The 18632-nt window shown below is 36.2% G+C and overlaps 1 protein-coding gene across 1 annotated transcript in view; it reads right to left on the reverse strand.

Annotated features, from left to right (window-relative positions):
- The window catches only part of ARID2 (AT-rich interaction domain 2), a 179316-nt gene that overhangs the window by 39015 nt on the left and 121669 nt on the right, over positions 1-18632 (reverse strand). The window contains exons 12-16 of the mRNA XM_061129468.1: positions 15857-15938; positions 13859-13993; positions 12687-12883; positions 9564-12424; positions 174-322 (exon numbers count right to left, since the gene is read on the reverse strand). Coding sequence (XP_060985451.1) covers positions 174-322; positions 9564-12424; positions 12687-12883; positions 13859-13993; positions 15857-15938 — 3424 coding nt within the window. The remainder of the gene's footprint in view (positions 1-173; positions 323-9563; positions 12425-12686; positions 12884-13858; positions 13994-15856; positions 15939-18632) is intronic.

Genomic DNA, 18632 nt, shown 5'->3' on the forward strand with positions numbered 1-18632 from the left:
TCAATTTAGGTAACACTGGATCTGCATAAATATTACTTTCAACATGAAATATTTTTGCTAAAAAGTTAGTGATTTCAAAAGAAAATTTTCGTGAAACCATAAATAGAAATTTAAATACAAAGACATCCCAGAAAAAAGAGCATTTATGTATATCAAACAGAACTGCCATTTACTTTTTACAAGACTGCCACAGACACATGAAGTTGTGCCCAGGTTTCCTCACTGGCTCTCCATGCTGACTGGACGCAGTGAGCGGAGAAGGCTGAGAGCTATTAGGCTGGCTCTGGACTTGAACAGCTGGTGAAGGTGTCACTGGAGTGCTCTGTGAAAAGACAAACCACACAGTCTGTGAAATGACGCTGAAAACCATTCACAGAGTATAGGCTTGTGAATTTGATTACAGTGATATAGCTATGCACTTTCAACCTAAAATTCACACTTGGGAGTTTTAATGATTATCTTTTGGATACTCTTTAAGAAGATAACTAATTTCAGAAACATATTTAGGAAGTCAAATTCATTTCATATGAATCAGAGAGGCAAGATTGCATTGTTACTGTTACAGAATACACATAACTTAGAATTAAAGATTTTTATATTAATAAAATTGGGTAGAAATACAACTATAGATTAAACAGAGAAAAAAATTATAAATGCACCCACTTTATTTACTTACACATATTCTTCACAAGAAAAAAATCAACTGTAAATTATTATTTCTTTGTATAGAATCTCTTTAAGATTGTAATGAGTAACATAAAACCACATATAGTAAAAATCAAAGGGAATTTCAGATGTTAAGAATGATGTAACCATTTAAGTAGAATGTTGTAAATATTACTCTTCAGTAAAAGCTATTTTAACTAACAACTTAAATCTTGAAAGGTGCTCAGTTATAAATTTTGATGGATTATACAAGAAAAGGATTCTAATTGTATGCATAAGTTTTCGAAATATAAGCTACATTTTTTTCCTTTATATACCATCCTTTTCTCTCTGAAAAACACATAATAATTATAATGTAGCTTAAAACAATTTGAAACATTACATTTTGAGGTTTAACTCAGATTTCACTCATAACATACATAGTACAAAGGAAAAAATAATGTTAAATTCCTCACAGAAATGATTAGCATACCATTTTCAAAGTACCATTTAAAGGAAATACATTTAAACTCTGGGAAAATATTAAATGTATTTGCTTATTTATAAAGTGACATTGGAAACAGTGGAGCAAAACTAAGCTAAAAATTGCTGAAAACCTCTTATTGGAAAGTCATAGTAATTTAAAAAAAAAATAGACAAACAGAAACAGATAAGGCCATAGCATAAAAATGAATAAAGGAAAAGAATAAAGTGCCAACAGTGAAAGTTCTTAGAAATGTGGAGTCATAAGAACTTTTGAGTTCTAAGGTCTAAGAAAAAAAAAATTACTTTGGGATGTGATTGAAGTTGTTTTTATAATAGGGTCTCATTCTTATGATTTTCTAATATTATTAGTAAGAAAATATATACATGCAAAAAACCATGCATTTTAGGGCAGTACAGGTATCAATGGCTAGAAGGAAGACTTTCCAGCTTGACAGAACAGGACTCAGAATTTCAATCTGCCTTTTAACAAGCTATGTGAACCTGTGCAAACTACATAACATCTCTGATCCTCAATTCCCTCATCCAGAAAGTGTAACAGTCTAACTTCTGGGATGGCAGGAAGACTACAGAAACTCTACATGAAGAGCCTAGCTCTAGAGTCTCAATAAATGGCAATTGATACTATTGTTATTTATGCTAATAAAGAAGCCCAGAGTGAAACAGTATTTTGGAGGAAAGATGATGAGTTCACTTTGGGGACAAGAACAGATCAGTATTGCAATTATTTAGCAATAAAGTTAATTATCTAGCAATAGTTAAACTATCTAGCAGTAGTTAAAGCTGGAACAAGAATCTGACAATCATTCACCTGTGAATTCTTAAAGTCATAAAAACTAACAGTGAGAAAGCAGACACAGGGGTCGGGATCAGAGAAAAAGGCAGGGAAGAATAACATTAGAATCAATCTATTTACCAGGAAAAAAAAAAGTCAACCTGTTTCCTTGAAATGAAACTACTGCATTAAAAAAAAAAAAAATCCATGAAATTCCAGTAAGTATGAGTAACCAAGAGGATCAGTTTGAATCAAATACAAATATTGAAGAGTGACAGAAATATAATCTCAGAATTATAATTAAAGGGTAAATCTGTCAGAGCTATCAAATTCCCTCAGAATGAACTTTCTGGTTCCCTACACTATTACCATTTACCCTAGATATTTTATTGACTAGCTTGTCATATACTTTTAAATTAAATTTATTTTTGTTTTTATATGCTAACAAAGCTTTATCCTATTTTTTTCTTCATTGTAGAATTCTAACTGGTGTCATACAGGAAAGTTAAATAACAGGGAATCATAGCGTATTTAGCCCCAACTGTTAATGATATATGAAGATGTGGCAAGGATGACTGGAGTTAATCCAAACTGTTCAATTAAGAATGAATAAAAGACATATTAACCAAATGCAATGCATAGAAAATTGTCTACACATTGCATCTGGTGTTCTCTGGATCTTAATTCAAACAAAATTTATAAAAACACATTTTTAAAGACTAAGAACAAACAATATTAAGAAAGTACTATTTTTGTTAGGTGTGATTTGGTATTACAAATACTTATGAATATATACTGAAGTATTTATTAGTAACTTGAAATCTTTGGGACTTACTTTACTGCAGGGGAAAAACAGTGGTGAAGAAGATATGAAACTAGAAAGGCAATGGTGACAATATTTAAAGCTGGGTGAAGGGTAAGGCTGGTTAAGGCCAGTAAGCCTCTACACTTGTGTATGTCTAAAATTTTCATAATAAAAAGTAAACAAATAACAACAACAACAAAAAAAAAAAACAGAGCTAAATATATCAATAAAACAAAATGAATTAAACTACTTAGAGAAAATACCAAATGAAAAATTCCAAGACTCGCATTTTCTTTGAATAAACCAGTATATTTACTTTACTGGGAAAAGGATCAATAACCTCAGAAATGCAGATGGTACCACCCTTATAGCAAAAAGTGAAGAGGAACTAAACAGCCTCGTGATGAAAGTGAAAGAGGAGAGTGAAAAAGCTGGCTTAAAACTCAACATTCAGAAAACTAAGATTATGGCACTTGGTCCCATCACTTCATGGATAATAGATGGGGAAACAATGCAAACAGTGAGAGACTTTATTTTCTTGGGCTCCAAAATCACTGCAGATGGTGACTGCAGCCATGAAATTAAAAGACGCTTGCTCCTTGGAAGAAAAGCTATGACCAACCTAGAGAGCACATTATAAAGCAGAGACATTACTTTGCCGACAAAGGTCCGTTTAGTCAAAGGTATGGTTTTTCCAGTAGTCATGTATGGTTGTGAGACTTAGAATAAAGAAAGCTGAGTGCCGAAGCATTGATGCTTTTGAACTGTGGTGTTGGAGAAGACTCTTGAGAGTGCCTTGGACTGCAAGGAGATCCAACCAGTCCATCCTGAAGGAGATCAGTCCTGAATATTCATTGGAAGGACTGATGTTGAAGCTGAAGTTCCAATACTTCGGCCTGATGCAAAGAACTGACTCATTGGAAAAAACCCTGATGCTGGGAAAGACTGAAGGCAGGAGGAGAAGGGGACAGAGGATGAGATGGTTGAATGGCATCACTGACTCGATGGACATGAGTTTGAGCAAGCGCTGGGAGCTGGTGATGGATAAGGAAGCCTGGCGTGCTGCAGGCCATGGGGTCGCAAAGAGTCAGACAAGACTGAGCAACTGAACTGAAAGTAGTATTTTTTATTTTCTCCTATATTAGAAAATTACATATTTCTTTCAACAAAACTAATTTTTAATAGTTTGTTTACACTGTATTGTATGTCTTTTAAAGTACTACTTAAATTATGTTTTAAGAACTAGATCTTTTACATAAAATGCAAAATATATTTCTTTTAAGATGTAAAAGTGCCTGATCATTAACCATAACCCTAACTTGAATATAAATGTAAAAGTGGTCTCAAAATCATGTTTTTGGAATGATCACTCCTGAGGAATATTGTTCAATACTATTCTTTGTTCTGCTCTGCTGAAGAACTAACTTTTTGTATTCTAGTACCTCTCTAGTAGTGTGTGACCAGAAAAGTAAAATTATACAAAGAATATGAAATAATTCTGTGATTCCTTTTGTAATGTAAAATTATCTAAAACATTAATGTAGCAGTTTTATTTTTGGCAAAGGTTTCCTTTTGTTAAAATAAGAAACTATAATCTTGCCTTCCTTTATCATCTTTTCAAGAGTAAACTATGGTTGAAACTTCTAGACTGTACTGATGTTATTTTCTGATATATAAGACTTGGGATTTGAAGTTCTTAAACACTTACATATTAATGAAGAACACCTAAGGTCTAATTGAAAGAATTAGGAAAATATACTCTAAAGAGTAAGTAGAGATAATTTTAAACACTTGTACTGAACAAGAACTAAATTTATTCTAAATGTGGTATTAAGGAGGTTACACTTAGTCTAAACAAAATACACATCTTTACAGAACAGAATTAAGACAATCACTGGAAAAGAGATCTTTGTAAGTGTGGGAAAGTTAATTCAACTCTTTAAAAAGGGTTATGGACAAGATAATATCTAAGGTTCTTTCTGCTCCAATATTCTCTCATTTTCGTAACCTATCAAAGTTCTCTTATTAAGTATAACTAGACAATCAACACATACACAGTCTATCTTATAAATAGAGCACATTGAAGTGTAAATGAAAAAAAACATTTAGTACTAATGATTTTCTTAATTATTACAATGTACTACTAGCTTCCCTGGTGGCTCAGACAGTAAAGCGTGTGCCTACAATGTGTGAGACCCGGGTTCAATCCCTGGGTTGGGAAGATCTCCTGCAGAAGAAAATGGCAACCCACTCCAGTATTCTTGCCTGGAAAATCCCATGGATGGAGAGGAACCTGGTAGGCTACAGTCCATGGGGTCGCAAAGAGTCGGACACGACTGAGCGACTTCACTTTCTTTCACTTTCACTACTAGTCTACAAATCTGAGCAGTAATACACTTCAAAAAAAATTGAAATGACATTTCTGTGACTCTTGTTAAAATGACTATGACTAGACATAGCCCCCCTGAGATTGCAGATATGCTTTCTGATGGGCTGGGTAACTTTTTAAACTCTTTATCAAAGAATGAAAGGGACCAGGAAGATATCCATATTCAATGTTAGCACCATTTCAGAAAGGATTCATATGTGAAGGACAGGAAACTAAAGAGCATCATCCATAAAATGCCTTAAATAAGTACATCCTTAAGTAAACTATTTTTATATAGAAGAATTAGGCATGACATCAGATCACAGGATGAACAGATAGATATATTCAACATGTGTTTTATATGCTTCTGAAAAAGACAAGTCTTCAGTTAAGTATAATTAATTTTTTCCATTTTTATTATCTCATATGCCAATCTAGTACCATGCCTTCTTCAGCAAATATAATTTCATGAATAGTGGAAGAGAGTAGGGCTCAGAAACAGTATCCATATTGTGGCACTTTAACTTGCAAATATAACAGATTGAAAATAAGTAGTTATAAATAAAGAAATATACCTTGAATTAAGTACAGTTATTTCATACTCAGCTAAATACCATTTAAATACAAAATATATGGTTATAGCATTTACTTTCATATTTCTTTCCCCTTTATTTGTTCCTAGCATCTTTTCTGTAATAAAATTAATACAGCTAATTAGTGGTAGTGACAAGGAACAAAACTGAAAAAAGAAATATTAAATAACAATGGTATTAGGAAGGATTACCTGCTGGCCATTCTCAGCAGTGATGTTTCCCTGCAGTCTTTCCAGCCCTGAGCCTTCTGCAAGTCTAGAGGTTCCTTCTTGGTGTAAAGGTACCTCCTTAACATCCCCCACCCCTTGAAATGGTGGAAATAACAAAATATAGCTAAAAAAAAAATCACATTTAATTCCTCTATTTCATCTACCCGTTTAAAGTGCCAAATCAAATACTGGATAAAATGGTATTAAACCAAGGTCTAAAATACAATTCTAAGACTATATAAAGAAATTTAAAGAATCTGGGCAACAGGGGAAATGGTTTTTATTAACAGGCTCTTAAGAAGGTCCAACAGCCTCCCTTCAAAGGAAACTTATGATACCATCTTGAGCAGCTGGTAATTTTTTAGCCTTTATAGGTACTTTATCCTATGTGTTAGCTGCTCAGTTATGTCCCAATTCTTTGTGACTCTATGGACTGTAGCCCGCCAGGCTCCTCTGTCCATGGGATTCTCCAGGCAAGAATACTAGAACGGGTTACCATTCCCTTCTCCAGGGAATCTTCTCGACGCAGGGACTGAACCTGGGTCTCCTGCGTTGCAGGCATATTCTTTACTGTCTAAGCCACCAAAGATAAAATATACTTGCACCATTACTGAGCGCCAGACTGTGTATCAGGCATTGTGCTAAGAGTTATACACAGATATCCTGTTTTGTTTGCTTCTTATTCTCATAGACACCATGTATGTATGCTATGTCTCTTTTTCCTTGCAAAGTTTTACATTTCTACATGTCAACAAAATACCAACTTCAAAAATAAAGACTATAAGCTGTTTGAAATAAACTACATTCTTAGGGAGAATACATAAAAGTTTATACACATTTTTTAGATTAGGAGTAAGCATCACTGACTCAATGGATATGAGTTTGGGTGTACTCCAGGAGCTGGTGATGGACAGGGAGGCCTGGCATGCTGCGGTTCATGGGGTCACAAAGAATCGGACATGACTGAGTTACTGAACTGAACTGAAAATATATTAATTTTATGGTTTGAATTAAATGTATATATGTCCAGTATGTTAAATTCTAGCATTGTGATCCTGAAATTATCTTTCAGTGATACTTATATCCTATAATATAGTCAATAAAATAATGTTACATATAAAAGGAGTATCTAGGATTTTACAAAGAAATCTTTTAGAATAGTGGCAAATGGGTTAAGAGCACGAGCTCTGGTTTCAGACACATCAGATTTCAGTCCTATACCACTTCACGTTTGTTGGTAACCTTGGGCGAGTTATTTAGCATTGTGAGGCCTCGTCTCTAAAATAGAAATTATGTTTACCTAACAGAGTTTCTCTGTGAATCAAATGACAAAATAGTGCAAAATTCCTAACACGGGTCCTAGTCTTAGCTAGTATTGCTTGTTTTTTGTTATTTAGGTATCACTATTGAACATAACCACACTGGAGGTTAAAGGACACAATAAACAAGGGTGGATGAAACAGTTTTATAGTAAGGGAGTTTTTCTCTAATCTGGCTTCATCTACTATAACTCTTTAGGATTACAATGGAGTCTAAAAGGAAAAAAGTGGAACACATAAGATGAACTGGGAAATTGTTAAATATAAAAAAAAGTGCTGAATGCTTAGTATATGTTAGACATTGCATTATTAAAAAAATTTTTAGTGTGCTTTAATAAATGAAAAACTCAACCTGTAGAAGCTTGAATAAAAATGATTTGCTGTTTTCCACAAAAACTCCTTATTAATTATTGCCATGTACAAAATATACACTGAAGAATCCTCAGCCTATTTAGATACCTTGAAATAGATCTAAGCAAAACTAATATACAAATTAAAAAACTCATTATGCTCCCAGAGCAGCACTGTCCAGCTTTACCCATTCACATGAAGAAAGACACACATTAGTGAATGATGTTCTAAGCAAGGGATTCTTTGCTCTCTCACCTTCCATTTTGCTTCCCTACGCCCACCCCTCTCTTGTCATCTAGACTGGTATCAATACCAACACAATCTGCTGTTATCATCAGAAGCACAGAGAAAAAACCCAAGACAGAAGAGTGCTAGCAGAGCTGGCAACAGTCACAGAAGGTTCTGGCTGTGTAGTAATTAGGAAACAAAGAATGAAGTAGTAGTAATCCAGGAAACAGCACATAAGATTGTCCTTAAAATCTTTATAGGCTGATTGGATCCTCAATTCAGTATCACTGATTTTAGAAAATGTCAGCAAGCATTTAACAAGAGGCTTCCAGTGTGCTGTTTTGGATCTGTCAGGAACCCTCTGGCCCTTACTGATTCCTGAATATTCAGGAATTAAGAGAAGAGGCATGCCTTTCCCGGGGCTGAGGAATCCAGGCATTTCTCATTACGGTGATAAGTACCCTCTTCCTTTTTATGAGCCATACGGTAAAAGGTGATTGTTTGCAACTCTCTCTTTGATAGGGATCATCTTACGTTTTTTAAGTCTGGAATTTTAATCTTTATCTTTGTTGAGAATAACTACAGTATATATGCCTATGCCATGTTGATTAAAACACCTTTGCTCCATCAGAGCTTTGGTCCCGTGTCTTTCTTTCTTTCTTTCTTTCTTTTTCTCTCTCTCTCTCTCTAATTCTGGCTAATTCCTTGGAGCACGGAGGCCCGCTGAGCTCACTTTCTTGCCAGGGCTTCTAAGACCCTCTCGAGAAGGCACACTGCATCTTCACCCACTCAAGAGGGCGCCTGGTGCCTACGTGCAGCAGCGCGAGCCCTAAGAACAGGACTCTACTGGCTTTCCGCGTGAACCAGGGGCTATCAGCCTCTTTCTCTTACTCTCCGGACCACCAGGTTCCGGTCCATTAAAGGTCCAACAAGAAAACACTTTTATTTACTGAGGCATGCAGAGAGGGGAGAGTAGATATTTAAAAGGGAATAAATAGAGCAAAGGAATAAGAGACACAAAATTTTGAATAGCTGAAACAAATTGAAATTATAAGAAATAAACCTTTTTAAAGAATAAAGGCAATAATTCAATACCTAATAAGAACACCCTTGATAAAATTCTTATGGAATTCATCTTTTTTACAAAAGTACTGTGAAAGAAGCCTCAAAATACACTCATGTCAAAAACCAAATACAGAAATTCCCTACTGGTGTACTCTTAGCAAACCTCTCCCGAACAAGACCAAGTTACATTTAAAAAATACCCCCTAAAATGTTAGATGACAAGTACTTCTCTATCTTGGCTCTACAAAATTGCTAATTTGCGTGTATAACAAAATAGAAAAATGCTTTAAACCAGGGGTCCTCAAGCCCTGGTCAGTGGCCTGTTAAGAATCAGGTGGCAAGCAGGAGGTGAGTGGTGGGCTAGCAAGGGAAGAGTCACCTGCTGCTCCCATCATTTGTATTGCCTCCTGAACCTTCGCATTTCCCCCACCCCACCTCAGAGATGGGAAAAAAACCGTCTTCCATGAACCAGGTCCCTGGTGCCCAAAAGGTTGGGGACCCCTGCTCTAAATCATGTGTTTAAGTGAACAACTGAAAACTGTTCAATATTACAAAGAACAGAGAAAAATAAAAGAGCACGACGGCTTGAGTACATTGCTACGTCCTCCCAATTACCTTTCCAAGGTAAAACATGGATCCCACTAAAGTCACATGTACACATCAGGACTGTTTCAGAGGAACGTGACGGGAGGAGGACTCACCTGCGGGACCACGTTCTGCACGTACGCTGGCGGGTGCTGCTGCTTCTGCTGAGCAGCACTCTCTATCGCTACTTTAGCCACAGTGCTTGGGTCTGCTCCTGCTGGCACCGCAACCATCGTTGCACTGCAGCCAGCATTGTTGGGGTCACTGATTGTAACAATTCTAACTCCCACTTTATTTGGAATTCCTGTGACTGTTTCCCTATCATTATCCTCTGCTGGCCTCTTTACAGTTTTGCATTCCGCTGTGCCATTTGTAGATTGAACGTCAGACAGCAGGCCAGGAGGATGGGACACTCTTGATCCTGAGTGGGGAACGGCTATGATCTGATGCCCCTGTATAACAGAGGTTGCAGAATGTGGTGAGACAACTACACTTGGGCGTTGCTGAGGCACATCTGAATTCAAACTTGAAGCTAGAGGTCCATTAGGCAAATCAGTACCACTAAACTGCTGTGTTGCCACATTTGAGGCCTCCTGTATACTGCTCCCAGATGGTGAAACACCCAAAGTTAATATAGGTCCATTAGAAGTTCTTTCTAGTTGATCACCTTTGGCAGTATCTTGCTGAGTGGCATCTAAAGTCCCTTGTGGTTCCATTGGAGATATCTCACCATTTCCTACATGATTGGAAGTTTTGTGATTTGGAATGTTTTTGCTTAAATGAGAACCATCTCCTTTATCAAAATCACAGATTCCATTAACTAGAGGTTTTCTCAAATCACTTTTAAGATCCTGCACGTCCATTTGCTCCGAGTTCTGTTTTCCAGACGCTCCATTCTCGCCCAATTCTAACGATGGCCCATTACTGATCAGTGAGCACTGATTAGCCTCACTTTGAATTTTCCCTGAGTTTGAAGGAGGTAGACTTGAGTCACTGTATTTTCTCCCATTTAAAAGACTTCCCACCTGCATTTCATTTTCCTTTGTATCCCCATTGCTGGTGTTTGTGGTTCCTCGCCTGCAGGACGGGTTCTCCATGACTTCAATTTTACGTTCATGAACATGTAAACCTGTTGCTTCTTTTGCTTCCTCCTCCTTTTGGCAAATTATTTTATCACCTTTGAATGGGGGAGTAGCAGTAGTACAAGATGATTGTCCAGCTGGAGATGCTTGAGTGGCTGGAAGCGTTTGCACCTGAAGTCCAACTCCTGCCTGGGTCCCGCTCATGGTAATTCCTGCTGGAGCAATGAGCTGAGTTGTATTTCCCTGACTCACAGTTGCAGTTGCAAAACTTGTATTTGGCACAACTGTTATGGTTACCTGGTTGCCAGAAGTCCCTTGGAAAATGGTTGCTGGGCTATTTGAGATCAGTGGGCCTGGCAATATTTGTAAGTTCGAGATGGGCACGGTTTGCACTCCCCCGGTGGGCGGCATTGCACTTTGGACCAACTGAACATTCTGCTGCCCAACCAATAGCTGCTGAGCTGGAGTTTGCCCTTGCACTCCAAAACCTGCTGCTTGGTTATTGGCCACCTGGTACACCACCTGAGGACTAGGAGCTCTTGCATTATTGGGGGGAGGAATCTGTGGCGCTGGGAGAATAAGCTTACCACCGGGAGTTGAAGGACCACGCTTTGGAAGCAGCAACTGTTTTATCAGACTCGACTCACCAGAAGCAGGCTGACCAACTCCTGCATTCGCTTGCTGTGGCTGAACTTGCATCTGTACTTGTTGTGGCTGCTGAACCTGTACTTGTACCTGCTGTGGAGGTGCTGGTGAATGCTGCTGCTGCTGCTGCCTTTTCACAGACAGCATTTGACTGACAGTAGGAGGTGGTCCCTGTGGCTGAGGGGTGGAAGAAGATGACATGGCAGTAGGGACCTGGTTAGTAGCAGCTGGGACAGGTGATGGTGAGGAAGATGGAGTAATGTTTGGTTGTCCAGTTAGCTGAACTGCCTGGCCAGCTGGAAGAGCTGCTGGATTAGCAAGAACAATTTGGTGAATGGCTGGTGCATAAGTTTGACCTTGTTGAGCTGGCTGGCTTACAATCACTACACTTTGTTGGGTTGGCTGCTGTGGCTGTTGAATAGGCTGTTGTACCACTGTTGATGAAACTTGCTGAGAAGGGAGAGGTTTTGGTGCAATGTTTTGAAACCCTACCCTTGAGGGTTGTGGACTTGGGACACCAGCAATGGTAACCATTTGTCCTGTAGCTACCTGAAAATTCTGTACTGAAGTTGCTGAGACAATATTGGATGTAGAAGTCGTTACATACTGTGGGGGTGCTATGATAACAGTGTCCTGTGGCTGGCTACCAGCTGATGTCTGCTGAGATGAAGTTTGTACAGGTTGGGGTGACGTGGTGATTAACTGTTGACCCTGTGAAACTGTAGAAGTACATGCTGGTATGTTCTGAACTCTGCCAAATATATGACTCTGTGGGACAGCTTGCTGAATCACTGTAACAGGAGTGCCAGAAGGTATCTGCCCCGGTACCACTGTGTGTAATGGAGACTGCTGTGGAATTACTGACGGATGGTGAAGCAGTGTCTGGGAATTGACAACTGTAACAGGCTGTGGCCCTGAACTATGATTCTGAACCACAGAACTCTGTGCAGCTCCTCCTCCCACAGCAATGCTAACAGGAACTGCTGTCTGGGGTATAGAGTTCTGGATTACTGTAGCCTTAACGACTTCACAAGGAATTGGAGCTTTATTTTGAATGACAGTCACCGGAGCATTTTGCTGCTGGTGGGTATGAACTGAAGGATTTGGTGGAATTCTTGAAACAGTCTGTGCCACAGTATGAACACCTTGTACTGGAAAAGACATTTGTGTTGCAGTCAAACTTGAAGATTGGTTGGTAACAGGAGTCCTCTGAAAATGGTTTCCTACAGTTTGTGGTCCATGAGGGATTCCTGAAAATATGAGGAAAAGTTAAAATTCACAGTGAAATGGCTGAAAAGCAGCATGCAGAAATTATTTTACTTAATTTCAAGAGAAAACAGTTTTAAGAAATTAACAACTTTGCATCATATGAATATGATAAAATAATAGAACAAGAAATAAAATGTTACTGAAAAACAAGGACAAGTTATACGTCTTGAATGCATATAATACATGTTTTCATTTAGCCTTCTTATTAAATTGGTAATATTTAATCACAATAAAAATTAATACCTGCGGGTGAAGGACTTGGAGATACATCAGGTACAGAATCAACACGAACAACGGGAGTAGAAACAGGTTGCTGCTGATAGTACATCTGAATGGGAAGTGGGATAGCCCTACGTTTTACTCCTACTACATGAATATGCGCCTGCCCATTGTTACTGGAATCCTCCACTCTCTTCACTGTATGATTTGGAAAGACTGTTCTGTAAAGTACACACACATTCAATTTTAATAACTAGCACATTAACAAAAAAACACTCAATTCTAACAATGTTTACATGAATAGCAATAGTATATTCACTGCTACTTATATATGAACCAATATGAATCATATATTCTAAAAGGATGGGAAACAAGGAATTAAATATTAATGTAAAAGATCAATTCTCCAATTTCAAAACTCATTATCATTAACATTGTAGGGTTTAAAACAATTCTACTATATATATAATTAATAAAAAAGCTGCATCAAGTCAATGCCTATTTTATAAACTTTGCAAAATATCAAAAAGTCATGATATTTGAAGACAGAGCTCAGTCACAGGCTATTATTCAAGATTTAAAAGGGCAAATGCTATGTCTTTAACACATGTAAGTAGCAGGAAAAAAGTAAACTTAATTTCTTCCTTTTCTTTCTTTGATAAACCTCAGAATGTTTAAACACAAACACAATGTTTGATATCAAAGTTTCCTTGAATTTAAACTTCCACCACACTACAATCTAACCATACAAAATCTTAAGTAGTGGAGATATTCAAGACTAGGTAGATAGTTGGTAGGCCTTCCTGGGTAGCTCAGCTCGTAAAGAAACCACCTGCAATGCCAGAGACCCCAGTTCAAAACCTGGGTCAAACGTTCCCCTTGAGAAGGGATAGTCTACCTGCTCCAGTATTCCTGGGCTTCCTTGGTGGCTCAGACAGTAAAGAATCTGCCTGCAATGCAGAAGACCTAGATTCAGTCCCTGGGTGGGGAAGATTCCCTGCAGGAGGGCATGACAACCCACTCCAGAATTCTTGCCTGGAGAAATCCCCATGGACAGAGGACCCTGGCAGGCTTACAGTCCATAGGGTCCCAAAGAGTTGGACACGACTGAGCAACTAGACACAGCACAGATAGTTGTTCTGTTCTCTACAGAGCAAGGGGTATGTAAATTAACTTTAAAGAAATACAAATTCTACCTAAGACATTTATAAAATCCAGTTGATGTTAGGATTCCACCACGAGCCAATTTACTGCAAGTTGATAGGTACTCAGAATACATTTCTGCTCGAGAGACAGAACAATCTGGATTTACTTCAAAATGAGCATTTAGCCTAAAAGAGGGGAAAAAAAATACATGGCATTATGCAATATACTACAGAGTCTATACTTAACCATTTGAAGGCAATGTGTTATAAATTAATAATCATATCTATTGATCAAATTTCACTATCTCATGCTATTAGCAAAAATATATGCTAGGTTTTAGGCAGACTAAATCAAATAAAGTGATTACTTAATCATTCTTATTTTAGTATAAAAAATCATTATCCACAAATATAAAAACCAATATTCACAAATATATGTGAATACATCAGCAGACACGGTATGCTGGCAATAAACATTCTACAACACATTAATTTTATACAGTGAATACTCAGGTTCCTATCTTGTAATAATCAAAATATAACAGAAGCTCCCAATTATGAGTTATTGGTGATGTGAAAAATGAAGGAAAAACAACTAAACTTTTGTTGCTCTTGGATCAAATTTCTTCAGAAAAAAACTCTCCTAAAACATTTAACTACTTCCAAAACAATGATACTTCTCAAGCTGCACACTCCCTTTCCCCACCTCAGAGACTATTCCTAATTAATTACAAGGTAATTCAAACTTCAGTTTGTCTTTGTCAAAAAGTGACTTCAGCTATAATTAGGATTGAAGGCCTAGTTAGCCATATAGGACTCTTTCTAGGACTCACTATATACATACAAGACAGGCCAACCTACAGCTGTTTCCTATTAACTGAATCAAATGATAATTATGATAGAATAATTTAAAATGCTTCTCTTCTCCTCCTCCCTAGAAATGGCAGAAATAAGAATTTATAAAGACCAAGTCTATAACTTACACACACACATTTTACAGTGGATGCAGTACTTATTTTTTCCAACTTTCATAACTTTGAGTATTGAGTTTTCAAATAGACCAGAAACAAAAAACTGTTTGGTTTCAATATAGAAGACAAATATTTTTAATATCATTGGAAGATTTATCACGTATAAAGGGTCAGGTGTAACAATACAGAATATGAAGAAATAGCAAAAAATTAGAGGTATTATCATAAACCTGATTTAAGAAAAGTAGAAAAGTAGAGAAAAGTATCATAGGAACACAGATATGAAAGCACCAAAAATATGGAACATAAAGTGACAGGAACATGGAATGGGAGAAAAATGTTAGAGAATGGGGGAAAGAAATTTTTTAAAGTAATACATCACTGAAAAGTGATCTTACATTTCAATCTGTTAATCTTCTAAAGAATTTAAGTTGCAATTCATAAATAATGTAGAGGCAATTAGCTATGAAAGAATGAAATCTAACCAATTCTACATTTATTTTTTTCAGGAAGTGGCTGAGATGTGACCAGTCAGTCTTCTCAAGAAAATATTATTTTAAAATTGATATTTCAATGTAGACATACTGGTTATTCTATCATTTGATTAGTTACCTCTTACTACTCACAAAAAGAAAAAATTAACTAGCAATGAACAAGAAATTTTGCTTTTGGTCAAAAAGAAGGGACATTTAAAAACAAAATCTGGTTCTAAGAAGTCAGTCCAATTCAGTTTTAATAAAATATTACGAAAAACAAATTCTATAATACAACAAACCTTATTTTCTACAAAATCAATGACAATTTTTTAACACAAATTTTACTTGAAAAGAAATGATGTAATTTAATGAAATTTTAATCAGACTATTTTAATTCTCAAGATTCTGATACTTTACTTTCAAACTATCCCAAAATACAGGCAAAGCAATTTTACACTGTCCTTTCTTATATAAATGATATCCTACTCTAACTAGAAAGAAATACAGAGTAAAACATTCTGGATGACTGCTGAAATAATTTCCTTTTCTCATTTGCTTTATTCTTCCCAAGGATAAAGCCTTAATAGAAATAAACCACTTACCACTGACAAGCAAACTTCTCACTATCTATTTCCACTATTCCTGGAGGTGGAGCAACATGCTGTGCTACAACTGCTCTGGAAGCTAAAGAAAAAAATACATTAGCTACATCATTTTTAAAGCTACAGGCCATAGTTAGTTCATGGATATGGAACCAATTAATATTCACAATGAATACCTTTTAAAAAGGTGTATAAACATATTGAAAATATAGAAATTTGAGAAAGAAACTCATAATGGAACACATATTAATTATACCAGGCACTGTCTTATATCCTTCATACGAACTATTTTTTGTTAACCTCACAATCATTCAAATAATATGGATTATTTCACTAATATAAACTGTTTTTCCCATTTTCAGACACTGAGTTTTAACTTTATACTATTAATATCTTTTTAATTCTGTGAGGTGTGTATACATAAAGAAACTAACACTCAACTTGATTAAAATAATTAGCCCGAGGACATACAGCACAATGTATCAGTAAATAAACATCTCTCTCAGATTAGTTACAGAAGCAGATTGCATCAAAAATAATTTCACTTTTGAATTTAAAATATTAACTCTGTAAGTGGCATATATAAAATTTCCAGATATAATGAATAGCCAACTTCTATGTTAGAACTAATAAAAATAAGAAAAACATGGGATAATAGAAACATGATCATATTACATTAAGTTTATAATGAAATATGAATCTTACATATTTATAGATTAAAAATTATATTGTTTCACCATTGAATCAGCATTAATATATGCTTTTTAAACCTACAAAATGTACCTTCTTTTTTTTTTCAGGTGACATTCTAGCAAAACTTCTCAGAACCCTCAAGCAAAACATAAATTTCTAAATTATTGGAACTAGAAGAGCCCCACAGTCAATCCAATTTGTGAATGATCTGAAGCAATCCTGACCTTTGTCTGGTAAGACTCCAGGCTTCCACTGGGATACAGCTAACAGTAGCCAGCCACTTTTAAATACTTACTCTCTATTAAACCATTTACATTTACATGATTTGTTTTAATCTCATATATAGTTCTAAATTTAATTGCCCCCATTTTGCAAATGAAAAACTAAAGCTCAGAGATGAACAAAGAACACAGGATGGAGACAGCAGAGCTGAGTATAGCTGGAAAGCCTTCTTTTAGGAGTGCTGACTTTGAATTCAGGTCTGTCACATTTCAGAGGACATACTGTGATATTATGCTTCTTAACAGAACATCATAATTAGAATCAAAGGTATTTTTCTTGTGCAACCCCAGCCGATCTTTTTTCTTCTCCTAACTTGATGACAGTTACAGAAAATACCTTTCTAAGGCCTAACTCCATGTAGAAATTTCCCTTTTCTTGATCGATTATACTGTAAGAATATACCCTACTCTGACTGAAATCTGAATCAATTAATAAACAATTGCAGGAAACATTACAAACTGTGTTGAAATTATGAGAAACTTTATAAACAATGCATAAGGAAAAATAATATAGCCACAATTAAAAGTATAAACTAGAAATAAATAATTACTATGAAAGTGGCTACAAACTGAGAATCCTGGTCTTCAGGATACCTGAAGACATTCCAAAGAATACAAAGGCACTTATACTTTAGATGGAATCATTTCCAGATTTTCAAAGTTTTGTATATATTCCCTCATAAAACTGCTGTGCATGAAAGCAAGACCTCCTCTTTGATGACTGCTCTTGAACCATTTTGGAACAAAGTCTTAACTACATTGTAAGATATGGTTAAATTCAAGACCCTGGAGCCAGAAAGCTGGCTATAGAGTTCCATCACTCACTAGCTATGTAACCACGGGCAAGCTACTTAACCCCTCTGGCTATAAAATGGGGCAAAGTAACAGTACACTGACCTTATTGATGGTTATGAGGATTAAAAGGAGTTAATATGTAAGTAACTTAAAACAATGCCTGGCACACAGAAAGCGCTACATAAATGTTAGCTATGATGATGATTGTATAAATACCTCTGGGACACCAATGAGAAGTAGAAACATTAGTATCCACAAAACGTGTCTAAACCAAGGTATTAGGGTAAGGATTCAGGTCTATCCCAGTGTTTTACATATTATAGTTAAGGGCAATGTACATTACAGCCTTAAAAATTGGATATTCTGGTCCTTTGGTGTGTTCTAAATTTGGATATATTATTAATATAAAGTGATGACAATTTCTGCTTAATGTCCTTTCCACCTCCATCTCTCAACTAGTACCAAAGAGTGTATTACTTTTTAAGTTAGAATCTTGAGTAAGTAAAGCACACAGAATATTTAAAGAAATACTGAAGGTAGTGGCATCTTATTTCATTCACATGACACACTCAGGGCAAGTTTAACTATCTTAGAATTCTGAAATAAGGAAGATTTCATGGGAACATAAATCAACATATTTTCTTGGACTGAAAAATAAAGTTGGATTTTTTTCTTAATAACAGAAATTGAGACAAGATACTCTTGATTAATAAAGACTAACTTTATCAGTTGGGTTATGTGGCAGACATTTTCCATAATTGAATGAGGTAAATCTCCAGCGCCAAGACTGGCAAAAATGTATTCATGCACATGACAAAAAGCATTTTATCAAAAAACGCTGTGGTCATGAAATGAAGACTACTAAAATTTTCCTAACTCAGTGGTTCTCAAAGTAATCGTGCCCTGACCTGAAGCATCTGTATCTCATGGGAACTTGTTAGAAATGAAAATTCTCCCATTCACCTGAATCAGAAACTCAGGGTATGGAGCCAAGCAATCAGCATGAA

Source organism: Dama dama, chromosome 3 (genome assembly GCF_033118175.1).
Source record: "Dama dama isolate Ldn47 chromosome 3, ASM3311817v1, whole genome shotgun sequence".
Taxonomy (NCBI): domain Eukaryota; kingdom Metazoa; phylum Chordata; class Mammalia; order Artiodactyla; family Cervidae; genus Dama; species Dama dama.